Source organism: Saimiri boliviensis, chromosome 5 (genome assembly GCF_048565385.1).
Source record: "Saimiri boliviensis isolate mSaiBol1 chromosome 5, mSaiBol1.pri, whole genome shotgun sequence".
Lineage (NCBI taxonomy): Eukaryota > Metazoa > Chordata > Mammalia > Primates > Cebidae > Saimiri > Saimiri boliviensis.
The window spans coordinates 151129063-151144880 of record NC_133453.1 but is presented as its reverse complement, the minus strand read 5'-3'; the positions used below and the strand labels follow the sequence as shown (position 1 = coordinate 151144880).

At 43.9% G+C, this 15818-nt stretch overlaps 1 protein-coding gene across 1 annotated transcript in view; it reads left to right on the top strand.

The window, feature by feature from the left end:
- Positions 1 to 15818, top strand: part of HERC2 (HECT and RLD domain containing E3 ubiquitin protein ligase 2) — a 197736-nt gene that overhangs the window by 46702 nt on the left and 135216 nt on the right. Inside the window, exons 15-20 of the mRNA XM_039479850.2 lie at positions 171 to 422; positions 3178 to 3371; positions 7551 to 7751; positions 9932 to 10160; positions 10257 to 10381; positions 11133 to 11311. Of these exons, the coding sequence (XP_039335784.2) occupies positions 171 to 422; positions 3178 to 3371; positions 7551 to 7751; positions 9932 to 10160; positions 10257 to 10381; positions 11133 to 11311 (1180 nt within the window). The remainder of the gene's footprint in view (positions 1 to 170; positions 423 to 3177; positions 3372 to 7550; positions 7752 to 9931; positions 10161 to 10256; positions 10382 to 11132; positions 11312 to 15818) is intronic.

Sequence of the window (15818 nt, the reverse complement as noted above, 5' to 3'; positions counted from 1 at the left end):
GCTTCTGTATCAACCTCAAGTGTCAACTAGGTTCATCTGCTCAGAAGCCACCCTTGTGGTGTTAACTATGTACACTGGTGTGCGTGTTTTCGTTATGTTATTTTCAGTCATTTAAAATTTTTTATTAAAATGCACTGTTGTTTTTATTTAAATGCATTTGTATTTTTTAGGGCAAGTGTGGTCTTGGGGAGATGGTGACTATGGGAAATTGGGCAGAGGTGGCAGTGATGGCTGCAAAACGCCAAAGCTGATTGAAAAGCTTCAAGACTTGGACGTGGTCAAAGTCCGCTGTGGAAGTCAGTTTTCCATTGCTTTGACTAAAGATGGCCAAGTGTATTCATGGGGGAAAGGTGACAACCAGAGACTTGGACATGGAACAGAGGAACATGTTCGTTATCCAAAACTCTTAGAAGGCTTGCAAGGTGAGTGCAGACAGAAACTTCTAAAACCCTTCGAGACAGTTTCTTTAGTAATCTTTTAAAGTTTACAGGTTTTATGTTCTTCACCTGACATTTCATGGGTAGACTGTCACTGGAAACTTTTACTGCCATCTTGGTATAGGTATTGATCCTAATTGGAAAGTGGGAGTGTCTACTAAAAGGTGACTTTGCATTATTCTTACCAAACTTAATTTGAAGCCCATTCAGTTTTACAAACATTGCCACTTTCTGTGGCAGGCACCCATTCATCACTCAGCAGGCTGGCCTCTGTAAGCGTTCTCTCTGTGTGGTGAGGTCGCCTATACTTGGACTGTAGACACGCCGAGACCGCGAGCGTGTGCTGTGCTGTGGGGCCACACTGGGAAGTGGGATTGGGTCCACCTGGGGCACTCTCGTGTGAACTCCTGCGTGCTCAGTTGCAAAGGTGTCCAGCATGCACTGTAGTTGGAGGGAACAGATGGAAGCCAAGATATGTAGGTATGAGTGCTGGAGCCTTCACTGTGAGCTGCCGGTGTGGGCGGAGAGGATGGGAGCCTCTACAAGAACACCCTGAAATTCTTTTATGGTTCCTAGGGTATTCTTTGATGCTGTAGGAAGCTGAGTGGGGGGAATATCAAAACTATGATGATGGAGGGATTTTCTAAGGTGGAACTGGATTTTTCCATACCACTCGGCCTGGGCTTTGGGAGATAGCCTTCATTGATGGAGGGATTTTCTAAGGTGGAACTGGATTTTTCCATACCACTCGGCCTGGGCTTTGGGAGATAGTCTTCATTGATGGAGGGATTTTCTAAGGTGGAACTGGATTTTTCCATACCACTCGGCCTGGGCTTTGGGAGATAGTCTTCATTGATGGAGGGATTTTCTAAGGTGGAACTGCATTTTTCCATACCACTCGGCCTGGGCTTTGGGAGATAGTCTTCATCCTACTTGAGAGCTGGGGAGGGGCAGGCAAGTTGGCAAGAAAGGAGGGGAGAAGGGAGAAGGCAGTGAGAGGCACATCAGATGGACTCAAGGGTTCTCCTCTCAAGGGTGGGCAGTTTGTGTTTTAAGCAGGTGGGCCTGCTGTGTTCCAGTCCAACACAGGTGTCTTCACAAAGCAGGCCTTGGGCCACATTCTGTGTGGGGCTGGAGTTTGTTGGGTCGTGGTACTATATACATTATTTGTGGGTTAGCTTCTTTACCAAGTGGGTTTGGAAGTGGGATTTTTAAGTGAGACTTAACAGTTCCTTTCCCCATTAGTTTTATTTTAAAGCATTTTAATATCTTGGTGACTATGAGTTTTGTGTGCTCATACAGTATTTATTATTTCCTTTTCTTTTTTTGAGATCGAGTCTCACTCTGCCACCAGGCTGGAGTGCAGTGGCACGATCTCAGCTCACTGCCACCTGCGTCTCCTGAGTTCAAGCGTTTCTTCTGCCTTAGCCTCCCAAGTAGCTGGGACTACAGGCATGCACCATCATGCCCAGCTGATTTTTTCGGATTTTAGTAGAGATGGGTTTTCACCATGTTGGCCAGGATGATCTCAATTCCTGACCTTGTGATTGGCCTACCTCAGCCTCCCAAAGTGTTAGGATTACAAACGTGAGCCACTGCGCCTGGACCTATTATTTTCTTATTTTCTTTTTTTTTTTTTTGAGGGGGATGGAGTCTCACTCTGTCACCAGGCTGGAGTGCATTGGCATGATCTCGGCTCACCGCAATCTCCGCCTCCTGAGTTCAAGGGATTTTCCTGCCTCAGCCTCCCATGTAGCTGGGACTACAGGTGTACACCTCTACACCCAGCTAATTTTTGTACTTTTAATAGAGACGGGGTTTCACCATATTAGCTAGGGTGGTCTTGATCTCTTGACCTCGTGATCCACCTGCCTCAGCCTCCCAAAGTGCTGGGATTACAGGCATGAGCAACTACGCCCAGCTTGGCCCTATTATTTTCTAAGCTTCTGAAGTAAGTTGCAGAATAATAAGTTTATTTTTACTGTGTGTCATTGAATGGTTATTGAATTTCATTTGCCTTCTTGTTTATATTCCCCTCCATTAGTAAAAGAAAGCAGTTACAGTTGTTAGATACAGAAATTGTTTACTTTGAGAGTATTTAAATTCATGTTGATAGAAGTCTTTTTTGTTGCTGATGTTAATTTATGGTAGGTTCCTAGGATAGAATTGTTTCCCTTACTGTAGTATAGTTTTTCAGCTGGATTATTTTGTATTTGGACATTTCTGAGAAATACCCTTTCTGTTGCTCATGTTAGATTTACCAGCAAGGAAAAATACATTATTTTGCTAAGTGTTTAAATAGAAAAACGTTTTCAATATTTACATCATGTAACTCTGAGTGAACAATGGTTTTCTTCCTAGGAAACCTTCCTCTGTGAAAAATGTACTGTGCATTGTTATATCTGGGGTGGGAGAATATGATCTAAGAGTTAATTAAAAACACCTTGTTTCTTTCTGGAGGGAAATATGAATAAGGAGGAGAGAAAAAGAACAGATCCTTTTCGTACCCTAACTTTATAGTATTTGTAGGCTGTTGGTCCTCTCAAATTGTAGCTGACAGAATACAGGAGTTTTAACAGCATACCAAAAGCAAATGAATTGTGCTTAATATTACAGTAACAGATTATCCTCAAGAATGTAATACTAAAAGCTTTCTGACCTGAATGGCCTACCTGAAATAACTTTCTTGCAACGGAAGGCAAAGGCTGGAAGCTGCAAATGCGTCCCTCTTTCCTTGTAGGGAAGAAAGTGATTGATGTGGCTGCAGGCTCCACCCACTGCCTGGCCCTGACTGAGGACAGCGAGGTCCACAGCTGGGGGAGCAACGACCAGTGCCAGCACTTTGACACCCTGCGTGTGACCAAGCCGGAACCTGCAGCACTGCCAGGACTAGACACCAAACACATAGTGGGAATCGCCTGTGGGCCTGCCCAGGTACTGAACATAGAGTGTGTTTGGTATTTTATAGGATTTGGTTTCCCGTTGTTCATGACCAGCGTATAGAAATACCGCCGATTTCGTTTGTTGTTTTTATGTCCTGCAGTTGTGCTGAACCCACTCACTGTGAGCTTCATTGCTGTTTCCGTAGGTTTTCTTCATGGACAGTTACAGTATTTGTATAGAGGGGCAGTTTCATTTCTTCCTTTCCAGCCTGCTTGCCTTTTAAGTCTTTTTCCCAGCCTGACTGCCCTGGCCAGGACCTCCAGTGTCAAGCTGAATAGGAAAGGTGACAGTGGGCGCCCTGCCTTATTCCTGACTGTAGGGAAAGCAATTCAGTCTTTCACCATCAACAGTGATGTTAACTGCGGTTATTTATGTAGATGCCTTATTATCAGATTAAGGCAATTTCTTTTTTTTTTTTTTTTTTTTTAAATGGAGTCTTGCTCTGTCACCCAGGCTGGAGTGCAGTGGCGTGATCTCCGCTGACTGCAACTTCTGTCTCCTGGGATCAAAGGATTCTCTTGCCTCAGCCCCCGAGTAGCTGGGATTACAGGCAGGTACCACTATGCATGGCTAATCTTTGTATTTTTTGTAGAGACAGGGTTTCACCATGTTGTCATGCTGGTCTTGAACTCCTGACCTTGTGATCTGCCTGCCTCGGCCTCCCAGAGTGCTGAGATTACAGGTGTGAGACACCGCGCCTGGCCTAAGGCAATTTCTTTAATTCCTCCTTTTAGAAGATTTTTTAAAAGTCCTGAAAGGATGTTAAAATTTTTAAATGCTTCTAGTCTTCTCGAATGAAATGGTCATGCAGTTTTTCTTCTTTAGTGTGTTAGTATGGTGTGTTACGTTGATGATTTTTACTTTTTTCTTAAAAAATTTTTTTCTTTTCTAGAGATGGGGTTTCACTGTGTTGCCCAGACTGGTCTTGAACTCCTGAGCTCAAGTGATTTGCCTGCCTTGGCCTCCCAAATTGCTGGGATTACAGGCGTGGGACAGTGAACCCTGCCTGATTTTTAAATACTGATCAAGCCTTGTGTCACTGGGATAGGCATCACTTGGCCATAATTTACTATCTGCTTCATTGTTTTTCTTTTCTTTTTTTTTGAGACAGAATCTTTGACACAGGTTGGAGTGCTTTGGTGCAATCTCAGCTCTCTGCATCTATATCTCCTGGGTTCAAGCAATTCTCCTGCCTCAGCCTCTTGAGTAGCTGGGATTATAGGCGCGTGCCACCACACCTGGCTAAGTTCTGTATTTTTTTTTTCAGTAGTGATGGGGTTTCACCATGTTGGCCAGGGCTGTCTTGAGTCCCTGACCTCAAGTGATCCACTACCTTGGCCTCCCAGTGTCTTGGGATTACAGGCGTGAGCCACCGCACCTGGCTCTATTCTGTTTATATATTGCTAAATTTAACTTGCTGACATGTTGAAGATTTTTCTGTTGATGCTCATCAGGGATGTTAGTTTGTGATTTTCTTTCTTTGTATTATACTATCTTATTTGACTTTCTGTCGGGAAAGCTGGCCTTATACAAAGTATTGGCATGTGTTCCCTCCTTTCCATTTTCTGTAAGTGATTGTGTAGAGTCAGTGTTATTTCTTCTTTAAATGTTTTTGAATCCATGTGAGCCTGGAGATTTCTTTCTCAAAAGATTTTACGCCAGGCGGGGTGGTTCACACCTGTCATCTCAGCATTTTGGAAGGCTGAGGCAGGCATCTCCTGAGGTCAGGAGTTTGAGACCACCCTGGCTAATATGGCTATATTTTCTACCAAAAATACAAAAAATTAATTCAGTGTAGTGGCGTGTGCCTGTAATCCCAGCTACTTAGGAAGCTGAGGCAGGAGAATCTCTTGAACCCGGGAGGCCGAGGTTGCAGTGAGCCAAGTTTGTGCCATTATAGTCCAGTGTAGGCAACAAGAGCAAAACTCCATCTCAAAAAAAAAAAAAAAAAGGTTTTACAAATTCAATTTGTTTAACAGATACAGAAGTATTCAGGTTACCTTGTTTCTAGGGAGATTTTCCTGGTTTGTGTAACTCAGACATTGCTTTATTTCATCTAAGTTGTCTCATTTTTGTGTGTCACGTTTTCCTCGTGTTCTCTTACTAACCTTCTGAAGTCTGTGGGGTCTGCAGTGATGTCCCTTCATTCATTCCTGGTATTGATAATTTATATCTTTTCTGGTTTTTTCTTTGTCAGTTTCGCTAGAGTTTTTCAATTTTGTTGATCTTTTCAATGAACAATCTTTTATTAGTTTTACTAAATTTTCCCTTGGTTTTTGCTTTCAAGCTCATTGATTTCTGCTTTTGTTTTGCCATTTGTTCCTTTGGCTTGTTTTGCTTATACTTTACTCTTCTAGTTTCTTAAGATGGAAACTTAGATTGCCGATTTAGACCTGTCTTTTTGTGTAATATATAATCATTTGATGCTATAAATTTTCCTCTAAGCAGTGTTTTTTTTTTTTTTTTCTTGAGATGGAGTTTTGCTCTTGTTACCCAGGCTGGAGTGCAATGGTGCGATCTTGGCTCACCGCAACCTCCGCCTCCTGGGTTCAGGCAATTCTCCCGCCTCAGCCTCCTGAGTAGCTGGGATTACAGGCATGCACCACCATGCCCAGCTAATATTTTGTATTTTTAGTAGAGACGGGGTTTCACCATGTTGACCAGGTTGGTCTCGATCTCTTGACCTTGTGATCCGCCCACCTCGGCCTCCCAAAGTGCTGGGATTACAGGCTTGAGCCACCGCACCCGGCTTAAGCAGTGCTTTAATTACACCCACAAATTTTGGTACATTTCGTTTATGTTCAAAATATTTTCTAATTTCTCTTGAGAATTGTTTGACCCATGGATGATGATGATGATGATGATGATGATGATGATGATGATGATGATGATGATTTTTTTTTTCAGACGAAGTTTTGCTCTTGTTACCCAGGCTGGAGTGCAATGGCACGATCTCGGCTCACCACAACCTCCGCCTCCTGGGTTCAAGCGATTCTCCTGCCTCACCCTCCTGAGTAGCTGGGATTACAGGCATGCGCCACCATGCCCAGCTAATGTTTTGTATTTTTAGTAGAGCTGGGGTTTCACCATGTTGACCAGGATGGTTTCGATCTCTTGACCTCGTCATCCACCCACCTCGGCCTCCCAAAGTGCTGGGATTACAGGCTTGAGCCATCGCCCCCGGCCTGTTATTATTTTTTTGAGATGGACTTTCACTCTTGTTGCCCAGGCTGGAGTGCAATGGCGTGATCTTGGCTCACTGCAACCTCTGTCTCCTGGGTTTAAGTGATTCTTCAGCCTAAGCCTCCAGAGTAGCTGGGATTACAGGTGCCCACCACCACACCTGGCTAAATTTTTGTATTTTCAGTAGAGATGGGGTTTCTCCATGTTGGTCATGCTGGTCTCAAACTCCTGACCTCAGGTGATCCCCTGCCTCAGCCTCCCAAAGTGCTGGGATTGCAGACGTGAGCCACTGCGCTCTGCCTGACCCATGGATTATTATGTATGTTGTTTAATTTTGAAGTGTTTGCAGATTATTCTGTTAATGATTTCTAGTCTAATACCATTTGGTTGGAGAACAAACTGTATACGATTCCATTGTTTAAAAATTTGTTAAAATTTGTTTTATGTCTAAGGATGTGTTCTATCTTAGTGAACATTCTGTATGTGCCCAAAAAATACATGTATTTTGCTATTGTTGGGTGAAGCGTTCTATAAATTAGATCTAGTTTATTGATGGTGTTCTACAGTTCTTCTAGATCCTTGCTGATTACTTGTTCCCTCATACTTGTACCATGAAGGGTAGTGTATATGTTATGTGCATATAGCAATTCATTGTCTAGTTAGAGTTGCTATTATACCACTTCAAGTGGATGGAGATCCTCACTGCCATTCATTAATGTGCATTAATCATTTTGAGAGTGAAAAGACTTTAAAAAATGTTTTTACTTTTTTAGGTATTGCCAAATGAGATGGGGCTAGTGAAGTGGGTGAGAAGATTGGAAGCTGATAGCGTGTGAGCTAGACAACGATGAATGCCTTTGGAGTGGGCAGTTAGAGGGATGATAGGTGATAATACAAGGCAGCTCCACCACACATGCTGGTGACTCTTTCGGAAAGACCAGCAACTGCATTTGGAGAGTCATTTTAGATTCTTGTGTTTCCTCTTAGAGCTTTGCTTGGTCATCGTGTTCTGAGTGGTCCATTGGCCTCCGTGTCCCTTTTGTGGTGGACATTTGCTCAATGACTTTTGAGCAGCTGGATCTCCTGCTGCGGCAAGTCAGTGAGGGGATGGACGGCTCCGTGGACTGGCCCCCACCCCAGGAGAAAGAGTGCATGGCCGTGGCAACGCTGAATCTTCTGCGACTTCAGGTATTCACGGCTTCTGTTCCTTTTGCGCCTTTTATAAGTGTCTTCGTGATTTGGAAGAAGGCTGACATGTTTTGAAGGGTATGGGTTTTAGCCTGTTCGGTGAAGTGTTGTAAAGTCAGATTATAATACGCTAGTGATGTGTGTGAGGCTTAAAAAACTTGATCTGACTCCTTTATATGTGTCCTGGAAGGCAGTCTTGGCATGCAGGAAGAGTGTATATGGTGCTGTAATCAGTTTGCTGGCATTCTTACTGTTTTACTGTTGTCGTGTGTGGATAAATGACTGGGTGAGATCACAGGTGGTGGAGGGAGACAGTGCTCAGCTGAGAGACCAGTGCTGGCCTGTGTCTCCTCTGTGCCGTGGAAACCCTGCTCCAGGACTGTCCAGTCTTTTGGTTTCCCTGGGCCACACAAGAAGAAGAATTGTCTTGGGCTGCACAAAAGATACACTAACGGTAGCTGATGAGCTTTAAAAAAATTGCAAAAAAAAAAAAAAATTCTCAATGTTTTAAGAAAACTTACTTTAGGCTGTGTTCAAAGCGCTCGTGGGCCATGGGCTGTTCTCAGGCTGTGGGTTGAACAAGCTTGATCTACTCAGTAAGCTCGGCTCCCTACAGCATTACCTTCCTTTCCTCACCATGAAGGTTATAGCTAGGGTCAAAATAAAGCCACAAAAGTCTTTTCCCTTGTAAAACTAAAGCTGAAATCTTTGATCATCATATTTTCTTTGTCTTTATAATAAAACCCTGTAACTTAATGACAAGAACCAAGTTTTTCTCGACATAGTAATTTTTCCCTTTGATTACACAGTGAATTCTGTGTAACAACCCATCATCATGTTCCTCTTCCAGCCCTTGCCCTTTGTGCCCTGGCTTGTAGGGCGCACACAACTGAATGTCGTATTTAGTTGCAGTAATGAAATGAGCGAATTTGGAGTGCGCTTCTCCTCCTCAGGGTCCTCTGTAGCACTCATTTATCACCATACCTGTGGCGTCATGGCATCTGCATGGGTGTGCCGCAGGTATTTGCCGCTCCCCCTGGTTTGCAGTGATGTTTCTCTTCTGGTTAGTGCTGTGGAGCGTGGCCTTGTGTGTGTCTTAGGCTGTCGAGGTGTCCCAGAGGATGGTTCTACATTTGCCTCTCTGGGGTTCTGTGGGTTTCACAGACTCTAGGTGAATTTTGATGCTCATTTCCTGACCTATGATACCTATACCTAGATGGGTGGTATGCTTTTGATTTCACTTGTACTCACAGGGCAGGGCTGCGTCTCTGATTTCTGTAGGGTCTCTTGCTATCCAGAGCCTGGACAGGCACTATGTTGCCTCCTGGCTGTGGCTGGGTGACAGGCAGGTGATTCTGAGTGGCTCCCAGCCTTCTGCAGGAAGCTCGAGTTCAGTGGGTCCTTGTGTGCATTCCCATGTGGGAGGTAGTTCTGAAGCCCAATGGCTTGGCTCTGCTTTCAGAGCCCAGGACTCTTGACTCCTGCTCTGTGTGCCCATGTGAGTTTTGGTTTTGTGCTTGAAGAGTTTCCTTGTGTACTCTTAACTCTGCAGTCTAGTTTTTAGCAGCTTTTTTTTTTTTTTTGAGACAGGGTCTCGCTTTGTCACACAGGCTGGAAGGCTAGAATGCAGTGGCGCAGTATTGGCTCACTGCAGCCTTGACCTGCCAGGTTCAAGTCCTGCCTCAGCCTCCCAAGTAGCTGGGACTACAGGTGTGTACCGTCACGCTGGCTGATTTTTTATAGAGATGGGGTTTCACCATGTTGGCCAGGCTGGTCTTGAACTCCTGAGCTCAAGTGATCTTCCCACCTCAGCCTCCCAAAGTGCTGGTATTACAGCACTGTGCCAACTTTCTTGGTGACATTGTAGCCCTTGTTCCTGTGTTGGGTGCGGATTGTTGGGGCGGGATGGAGGTGGTTGTTGCTGCCCGTTCAGCTCTTCCGCTGATCTTGAGTGTTTCTGTGTACATGTTTATAGTGGAGTTAGAAGAGTTCCTCTCAGAAAATACTTCAACAATCGTGGGTAAGAGTTTTTTTAGTCCAGTTTTTAAAAATACATAAACTGAGAAGTTATTTTGTCTATTTAAATAAGAGTTCAAAGTAAGTTTTACTCAGTGTTTATAAGACTTTGAAATTCATTCGTTTTTAGGGCTTCTAAGTGAAAATTGTTTTTCTCCTTTCAGTTGCATGCTGCCATTAGTCACCAGGTTGACCCGGAATTCCTTGGTTTAGGTCTGGGCAGCGTCCTCCTGAACAGCCTGAAGCAGACGGTGGTGACCCTGGCCAGCAGCGCGGGTGTGCTGGGCACTGTGCAGTCAGCTGCCCAGGCCGTGCTGCAGAGTGGCTGGTCCGTGCTGCTGCCCACCGCGGAGGAGCGGGCCCGGGCACTCTCTGCTCTCCTGCCCTGTGCAGGTGGGACTGGGGAAGGAACAGCAGAGGTTGCGGGTCAGGATGCAGCGGGGAGACGGTGTTTCACTCAGATTGGCACACACACTTCGTCTATTTCAGTTTCAGGCAGTGACGTGAACATAAGTCCAGGTCGTCGATTCATGATTGATCTTCTGGTGGGCAGCTTGATGGCTGACGGAGGGTTGGAGTCAGCCTTACATGCAGCCATTACTGCAGAGATCCAGGTATGGCCTTCGAGGCACACCTGTCCTGGTGGAGCTGAGATGGGAAATGCCACACTCACACATTTGGAGGATAACTGAAAACAGTCAAACACCAAACTTTTAGTCACATGCCAGTACTGTTTTTAATTAATTTATTTTATGTACTAGTTTTAAAAAGTATTGAGATATTTAATTGTGATAAAATGCTGCATGTTGTCTGTTTTAGTGAATTTAGCTGGTAACCTGTTCATCATGTAGATCACCTCCGTCACCCAGAAAGATCCTTGTGCCCCTTGGTACTTACAGCCAGGATACTCCCCTGGCCTCAGATTAGATTTATTTTGCCTGCTCCGAATGTTGCACAAACATAACTGTATAGTATATACTCTTTCCTGTTCTGCTTCAGAGAATGATTTTCAGATTCACTCACACTTACAAAGCAGATGGGTGCCGTGTGTGTGGGGCAGATCATGTTGGGTGTGTATGAAAGCCGGTAGCAGGGTTCAGGATTTTAAGGACTTCCCAGAAGGAGGCTGGAGACCATCAGCTGAGGCATCCTGGGCCTTGGATCTGTAAAAAGAAAGCACTGTTTAGGAACTGCAAAACTGAGCTGGGATTTCCAACAGGGCAGGTGGGGGCCTGTGGGTAGGTGTGTGCATTCGAATGCAGAGGCTGGGATAACTTGGCACTGGGATCAGGGCTGAGCCAGCCTGTGTACCTTCACACCTGCTCATGAGATCACTTGTAACCAACTTCTGTTTATGAATTACAGGATATTGAAGCCAAAACAGAAGCACAGAAGGAAAAAGAAATTGATGAACAGGAAGCAAATGCCTCAACATTTCATAGAAGCAGGACTCCATTGGATAAAGACCTTATTAATACGGGGATCTATGAGTCTTCTGGCAAACAGTGTTTGCCTCTGGTTCAGCTCATACAGCAGCTGCTTAGGTAAATTGTTTAGTTTAGATGTATTTTATTTATTTACTTTTTTATTTTTTTCGAGACGGAGTTTTGCTCTTGTTGCCCAGGCTGGAGTGCAATGACACAATCTCAGCTCACTGCAGCCTCTGCCTCCCGGGTTCAAGTGATTCTCCTGCCTCAGCCTCGGAGTAGCTGGGATTACAGGCTTGCGCCACCACACCTGGCTAATTTTGTATTTTTAATAGAGACGGGGTTTCTCCATGTTGGTCAGACTGGTCTCAAACTCCCGACCGCACGTGATCTGCCCACTTCAGCTTCCCAAAGTTCTGGGATTACAGGCGTGAGCCACCATGCCCAGCCTATTTATTTACTTATTATTACTATTATTATTTGAGATAGAGTCTTGCTGTGTCACCAGGTTAGAGTGTAGTGACATGATCTTGGCTCACTGTAACCTCCGCCTACTGGGTTCAAGCAATTCTCTTGCCTCAGCCTCTGGAGTAGCTGGGTGTACAGGCATCCACATCTATACCTGGCTGATTTTTGTATTTTTAGTAGAGACAAGGTTTTACTATATTGGTTTGGCTGGTCTCAAACTCCTGACCTCAGGTGATCCACCTGCCTTGGCCTCTCAAAGTATTGGCATTCCAGGCATTAGCCACTGTGTCCGACCCGTATTGTGTTGTAATTCATAATTTTTGGTTTTCATATTAAGATAGTGAAATCTAGCTCAAGGATCTCAAAAGTGTGTTTGATTATTGAAGAAATATTCTGAAAATTACATAGTGTAGATTTTAGGGTAAAGAACAGACCCTTTTTTTTTTTTTTTTTTGAGACGGAGTTTCGCTCTTGTTACCCAGGCTGGAGTGCAATGGCGCGATCTCAGCTCACCGCAACCTCCGCCTCCTGGGCTCAGGCAATTCTTCTGCCTCAACCTCCTGAGTAGCTGGGATTACAGGCATGCGCCACCATGCCCAGCTAGTTTTTTGTATTTTTAGTAGAGACGGGGTTTCACCATGTTGACCAGGATGGTCTCGATCTCTCAACCTCGTGATCCACCCGCCTCGGCCTCCCAAAGTGCTGGGATTACAGGCTTGAGCCACTGCGCCCAGCCCAGACCCTTTTAAATATAGGTGAGAGGAGAGGTTGGAGGATATGATGATATTCAAAAGATTTTCACAGAAGAGAAATTGGGGTGTGCAGCAAACATGTACAAAGATTCTGATTAATAAGCAGGTGGATACAAATAAAAATCCTCATGGTAAGGTTATTTTTAAAACTGGTTGTATCATGGCCATACTTTATGTATTACAGAGTTATACATACTACTTTGTAAGATAACTTTTCTTTTCAAAACTAAAGCCAATGTGAAAGAATTGTGAGCATTGTTTTAGAAGGCCAGACTCAGCCTGTGAACAGAGGCCCACGTTGGCAAAGGCCAAACGGTCAGACAGTATTGTCTAAAAATGATCATTCCAGAAAAGCAAAAAGCAAGGTGATTCGTGAAAGAGATTTATTAGAAAAGGAAACATATTTGTATCTCTGTTTAATAAAAATCTTGCTTTTTGTAAACGCGGGTTCCTGGTTTTAGTTTTCTCACGTGGAGAAAGCAGGGCCCTGGCAGGTTGGCTCGGGCAGCTGAGCACAGAGCAGGGGCCCTGGGCAGTGGCTGCGGCTCTTAGCTGGCCTGTTCATGGGAGCATGGTGGGCCTGCAGCGTGGGCTGGGCCTGCTGTCCACAGCCGGAAAAACGAACCTAGTGGACACACAGTAAAATTTTGAAACAGGAAGTTTTAGAGCTAGTTTCTATCATAGATTTTAGTAAATGCTGTTTTGAAAAATACTTTCCTGATGTTTGTTTTTGTTTTTGTAATCTAATGATGCATATTTCACACATTCTGGTCTTAAACAAATGGAAATAAAAACTCAGCTTACTATAGTTGGTGTTAATGGAAGGAGCTTGGGATTTGTTCTCAGAAAATTTTCTTTGCAATGGCTCATTCACACAAATGAACTTCTAACACATTAACTATGGGAGCAAGAATAAAAGCTGTGTACTTTTGCAGAGTTAATTAAGAATCAAATGAGAAAATGGATGTTCAAAACTTGGTAATTAAAATGTGAAGTTACATGCAAAGTTTTAAAGTGAGTATCTTCCAGAGGCGCTTTACTAAGTTCTTGAATGCCTCTCCCTCTTTTGAGGAGGCTGTGTCATGGGCTGAAGGTGTCTTTGGCAGTGGGCGAGTGCAGGGTTCTTGTTGTGGGTCCCTTGTTCTCATGAGGGCAGTGCCCATTTTCCTTGTCTCCTGATTGCTGAGAGAGACTGGCCTGTTTCACCTGCAGCTGTGCTGGCCAGTCTGACTAGTGCTCACACAGTTTGCTGATCAGCACTGGAAGTGTGTTCTGCATAGCTGAGACACTGAATATTTTATCTGTTTAATTTTTATTAATTAAAATGCAGATTTAAAAACTTGATTTCATTATTAGAAAGGATTTATGTTTGGAATAACCTGGCTATGTGAGTCTACTTCGTCAACTGTGTATGTGATGAGTCTAAGTGCAGATCAGCTATTTTCAGTGCAAATTGTCCAAACTGAAATGTGCTACATATGTAAGCTACCCTGATGGCTTCTGAGGACTTACTGTGAAATGACCTGTGTAAAACATCTCAGTAATTTTTTCTTATATTGATTTCATGTTGAAATGGTAATATTTACAATCTGTTGGGATAAGTATGATACATTATTAAAATTATTTTTTTATTCTTTGAGATTGCAGTGGCACAGTCTTGGCTCACTGCAACCTCTGCCTCCCGGGTTCAAGTGATTCTCCTGCCTCAGCCTCCTGAGCAGCTGGGACTACAGGCGCACTCCACCATGCCTGACTGATTTTTGTGTTTTTCTAGAGACGGAGTTTCACCGTGTTGGCCTGGCTGGTCTTGAACTCCTGACCTGAAGTAATCTGCCTGCTTTAGCCTCCAAAAGTGTTGGGATTACAGGCGTGAGCCACTGTGCCCAGCCATTATTAAAATCAATTTTTTTTTCTTTCTTTTTTTTTTATTTTATTTTATTTATTTAAAAAAAAAAATGGGGTTTCACCATGATGGCCAGGCTGGTCTTGAACTCCTGACCTCAGGTGATCTACCCACCTTGGCATCCCAAAGTGCTAGGATTATAGGCGTGAGCCCCCGTGCCCGGCTAATTAAAATTAATTTTATGTGGGTTTTTTTTTTTAAACTTAATTTGACTGAGAAAAATATATATATATACATATATATGTATGTTTATTTTATTTTTAAAATTTATTTATTTATTTTTTCTCCTTCCCCTCCTCTGAAATGGAGTGTCACTGTTGCCCGGACTCGAGTGCAGTGTCACAATCTCGGCTCACTGCAACCTCTGCCTCCTGGGTTCAAATGATTCTCCTGCCTTAGCCTCCTGAGTAGCTGGGACTATATGTACATGCCACCATGCCCGGCTAATTTTTGTATTTTTAGTAGAGATGGGATTTCACCATGTTGGCCAGGGTGGTCTTGAACTCCCAACCTCAGGTGATCTACCTGCATTGGCCTCCCAAAGTCCTGGGATTACAGGCTGAGCCACCATACCTAGCCACATTTATTAATAAATTACTGATAAATTAGTAAATTAAGAACGTTTTGAATTGCACCTGTGGCTCCGTTGGTGTTCTGGGCAGGTGGCTCTGTGCTGTCCACACAGATTGTCTCCTGTGTCCCCATCTTCACTGCATGTGACTTTTTGGTACCTGTGGCATGTGGGGTCCTATATAGCACCAATATTGGTTCTACAGCAGATTCATAATAAGGATGTACCTACTAAAAAAGAATAAAGTAAAAAGAGTAGAAACAATCATAGAAATAAGTGTCACCTCACAAACATTTTGGAAGGTAGAAAAAGAAAAATGCATTCTCAACTTTTCAGTAGCCGACAGTTGAGGCTGTGTTCGTAAGCATAGGGAATATGTCCCTCTCCTTGCGTGGATAGATGCCATTTTCTTACCTTAAGTGTTGGTGATGGAAGGACTCTTGATGTGTTGATGTGGCAGATGCAGTTGTTGAACACGTCTAAAGACTAAGAGATTTCTGGAGACATTTCATGTCCTTTTTTCCTTGGAAAACGTGGGTTGAAGAAATTGCTGCTTGCTAAAAATCAGCGGCCAGATGGATCTCAGAGTAACTCTTCCGTTGCATGCTGGCAAGGAGCCGTGGAGCAGCATTTACATGTGAAGATGAAGTGCTGTGAAGTTGGATTATGGCTCTGAATTTTATATTAAAGAAATAAATTTAAAATTTCATTGTATTTTATTACTGTCTTTTCCTCCTTCAGGTGTAGCATACATGGCAGATTCTAGACCTGTGTCTTGTGTTGCAGTGTTACCCAGGCAGGTTTTCAGGGAGTGAAGTTGCAAGGTGGTGGTGAGCCCAGTGAGGGTGCGTCGTCGTGTGTGTGATGAGGGCCTGTGGGATTCCCAAACCCTGGCTCCTCTGTCTCCTGCTCCTGTCCGTCACACCTTTG